The sequence below is a fragment of the Leguminivora glycinivorella genome, unplaced genomic scaffold (genome assembly GCF_023078275.1).
Source record: "Leguminivora glycinivorella isolate SPB_JAAS2020 unplaced genomic scaffold, LegGlyc_1.1 Scaffold3, whole genome shotgun sequence".
NCBI lineage: Eukaryota > Metazoa > Arthropoda > Insecta > Lepidoptera > Tortricidae > Leguminivora > Leguminivora glycinivorella.
The window spans coordinates 1-4,047 of record NW_025952828.1 but is presented as its reverse complement, the minus strand read 5'-3'; the positions used below and the strand labels follow the sequence as shown (position 1 = coordinate 4,047).

The following is a 4,047-nucleotide window of genomic DNA, read 5'->3' as shown; positions in this document are numbered from 1 at the left end:
CTGCTGCCCAACTTGGGAGGGCCGAACGCCCCCTGCAGGCGGCTGTTCACGGGGGTCGTCCGGAGTATGGCGCTCTACGGAGCGCCAATCTGGGCCGGAAGGCTGCGAGAACGCACCAAGGCGTTACTCCGTCGGCCCCAGAGGGTCGTGGCCCAAAGGGCAGTCAGGGCCTACCGCACCACTTCCCATGCCGCAGCCTGCCTCCTCGCTGGCACGCCCCCATGGGAGCTGGACGCGGTGGTCCTAGCCGAAAGGTACCAGCGGAAGGTGGCAGCGAGGAGCCGGGGAGAGCCGCCGGACCCCGAGGAAGAGGAAAGAGCGGCGCGGGCAGCTGAGGAGCACCTGCGCCAACAATGGAGGGACGCCCTGGAGGATAGCCTTCTATGGAACGCGAACCATAGGAGCCATCCTTCCTGTCATGGAGGACTGGCTAGGAAGAAGGAGGGGGGTCCTCACGTACCGGTTGACTCAGGTGGTGACCGGGCACGGGTGCTTTGGACACTACCTGCACCGGATAGGGAGAGAGCCGAGCACCCAGTGCCTGGACTGCGGTGTGGAGGACGATACGGCCCAGCACACCCTTGAGGAGTGTAGTCGCTGGGCCGTGGAAAGGGCTGCGCTGGTCGCAGCCACAGGACTGGTGGACCTCTCGCTGCACAGCGTCATAGGGGCGATGCTGAGCAGCGAGAGAAGATGGGATGCGGTGGCCTCCTTCTGTGAAGACGTCATGTCACAGAAGGAGGCGGCGGAGAGAGAGCGCGAAGCTGCGGCTGACGCGCTGCCTCTCCGTCGAAGACGGCAGGGTCGAAGGCGACGAGCATTCTTGCGCCACGACCCTTAGTGGGGCTAGCGGGTACGGGACCCGCATTGCACCGGCCCCACTAACCTCGTCGAGGGAGGGATCAAGCGTTTCTGATCCCTCTCTCCCTAACCTGTGCGGATGCCCTGTGACAATTCGGGGCTGCCGGAGGGCGCCATGGTGGACAGAGGAGACCCGATGATCCCATGACGCCCTCGCGAACGGCACAGAGGGCGAAACGCCGGAGTGGGGTTTAGTGGGTAAACCTCTTCCCTCCCTCTCGACAAGAGAGTGGGCCGAAGGAGGGAGTCCCACACACCCCCCCTTCAAGGCCTTCCCGCGGCTGGGGGGACGGTGCGTAACGCATTCCCCACTCCGACAAAAAAAAAAAAAAAAAAAAGGTCCCTCCATAGGCGTCTGTTCCTCGCCAAGTGCATGGCCTCGTGCAGTTTTAATGCGATTAAAACTGCCATTAATATATTTGCTAAACTCGTTAAAAAACCACGTACCAAATGTCATCCTAAAATATCTTCCCACGTAACGTAATATGATTATAACATACGTTACCCGGTCAATATTCCATTACCTTCGCGACAATATTTTCACTGAGATGATGATAAAACACGTTAACGTAACGTGCGTTACGTTTTGACCGTAGACGTTACGGCCGGAATACCAATAAGCGCCGTGCGTCTCACGTAGTGATGGTCTACGGTCTACATAAATGTTCTCATGGTAACGAATAGAAAGATTCATTCTGTTCGGACGATCTCAAACGATCTAGAACGGAAAATGACTAGTGTAATATTATGTTTATCGCTATTAGTCAACATCAGAAACGGTTCAATACGCAAAATTACCACTTTTTATTTTACCACATATACATAGGTAGGTTAGGTTTTTTAGGGTATCTTCAAATGGCCGAAGGTCAATCTGCACAGAATAAGTGACCCGCGGAAGCGGGGCTCCATCGATATCGCTTTAAAGAAGATAAGACGGAAAAAATAATGTGGCCATTTTGAGTTCTAGACCGTTTGTGATGCAGACTAATAAGAGAACATTTTTGTGACATCTTCAGGAATATTCCTATTATTAGAGAATATTTTCAACGCCGCCACATCACTATTCAGTACATGTCCATAATAAATATCACTCTCGGGCTTATATTTATTCGTTGCAGCGTAAGATTACTCTTTGGTACGTGCGGTGGGAGCTGAGGTTGGCTTGGTTTGATAATTAGGATACGAGTTTTTGGACCTCTTTAAAAGTATGTCTTGGAGACACGTGGAGTTTGTTTTAAAATGTTCAATTACTATTTTTGTACAGTACCTGTCTCTGGCTGTGGTTTTCTCAGATTAAAAATAATACATTTTGAACTTTTGCAGTACAGTTTTTTTTAACTATAAAAATGACAATTTGGAAATGAATATTCGGCGGAATGAAATTCGGCGAAACGTGAGTTGGGAAGTGATATTCGGCCATAAAATTTTCGGCGATAAATAAGTGAACCAATAACATTATATGTTTTGATGGCTGTATGACTTAACCTCATATACGAGCCCCAATGCAAATGATATCGTCTACTCACACTTCAACGTGCGATATTTATTTCCGAAACTGGTGTTTAAACCCAGATTGACTTTGATGATACATGGAATACACGACACACTAAGCCATTAAAACTAGTTTAATCTTGCGCCGTACAAAATGCCCTAATGTTATATGTTTTAATATAATCATATCATAAAAATAACATATCTAAAGCAAAAAAATACGCCTAGTTCATATTTGAGGCATAATAGGTCGTCTATTTTAAATAAAAATAGTTTAGTAAGATTTATATTATACAATAATATTTTAAATTGAATTAATAATATTATAAGTCGTCTTTTATGATATACGGCTACATAAAAAGGTAAATTCTGTAAAAAATATAATTATTCTACAACATTTTTATACCAAAATAGCAAGAGGTAAGTCGGTTCCTGAATCAGTGAGGAAAATTATAATTTCCAGTAACAATAGCGGCAAATCTACGTTCCAAAATATCCAAAGATCTTTTTTTGCCAAGATCTACGGCGCATACAATCATCCAGCATCAACTAAAACACGGAACCGTCTCCTGTTTAAATAAATCTGGCCGTCGAAGAATAACTGCCAAAGAGAAAACAGGATTTTGAGGAGCATCATCAGGAAAAATCGTCATGCAAGAGCAGGAGAACTTATCTAACTATGGCATGACGCGATCAAAATAAACATTTCAGTCGATACCTGAAAGACAGTAATGAAAATAATGGGCTTCGGTTTTCACACCGCTAAACAGAAACCATTACTTACTCAAAAGCAGAAAACTAACAGGTTGAAATTTGCACAAAAGTACAGAAACTGGACTGCCGATCAGTAGCGAAAAATAATATGGAGCGACAAATCCAAATTTGAGGTCATAGTTGGCGATAAACGAAGTAAAGTCATTCAAGAAAAAGGAGATGCATTTCACAAAGACTGTCTTGAACGCAAGGTGTAGTTTCCAGCATCTTTAAATGATTTGGGGCTGTATGTCGGCACAGGGTGTGGGATGTCTGCAATTTATAGATGGAACCGTCAATGCAGAGAAATACAAAAGCATCTTGGAATAGAGTTCACTACCGTCTATAAGAAAGTTCAAGTATATAAATGGATTTACTTTTCAACAAGATGGTGCCTTATGTCATACTGGCAAGACAACGATGGAGTGGCTGAAACAAAAACAAATTCCTACCATATCATGGCCATCCAGCAGTCCAGACTTGTCTCCCATAAAAAGTTTGTAGTGATAAATGAAGAAAAAGTTGCGAAAAGATCCTTCTAAATCCAAAGCTGATTTTAAGGAGAAACTTGTGGGTGTCTGGAATGGAATAACCCCTGAGGAGTATAGACAGTTGGTAGATACAATGCCGCTCTGAATTAAGGCCGTTTTAGATACAAAAGGTGACGCCACCAAGTGGTAGTTGTTCTTTTCTGCATCGGCTACGCTGAAGACGAACATTTTTGCGAGTGTTACATTTGGTGAAATTATGTTTTTTTGTTTACTAGTGAGGAAAATTGTTAATTTATGTTTTGAATAAATAAAATATGCATTATAAGCTCTCTTGTTTTTATGTTACATGTTCTACTAATCATCTAATTCATCCTGAATTTTGAGGTCGAAGTTAGGACATAATATTTTTTTCATACTAGACGATATCATTTGCATTGGGGCTCGTAGTTAT

At 44.4% G+C, this 4,047-nt stretch overlaps 1 protein-coding gene across 1 annotated transcript; it reads left to right on the top strand.

Moving 5' to 3' along the window:
• Positions 1–418: 418 nt before the first annotated feature.
• LOC125242030 lies at positions 419–841 on the top strand. Its single transcript, XM_048150735.1, has one exon. The coding sequence runs from the start codon at positions 419–421 to the stop codon at positions 839–841; it is 423 nt and encodes a 140-aa protein (XP_048006692.1).
• Positions 842–4,047: the final 3,206 nt, after the last annotated feature.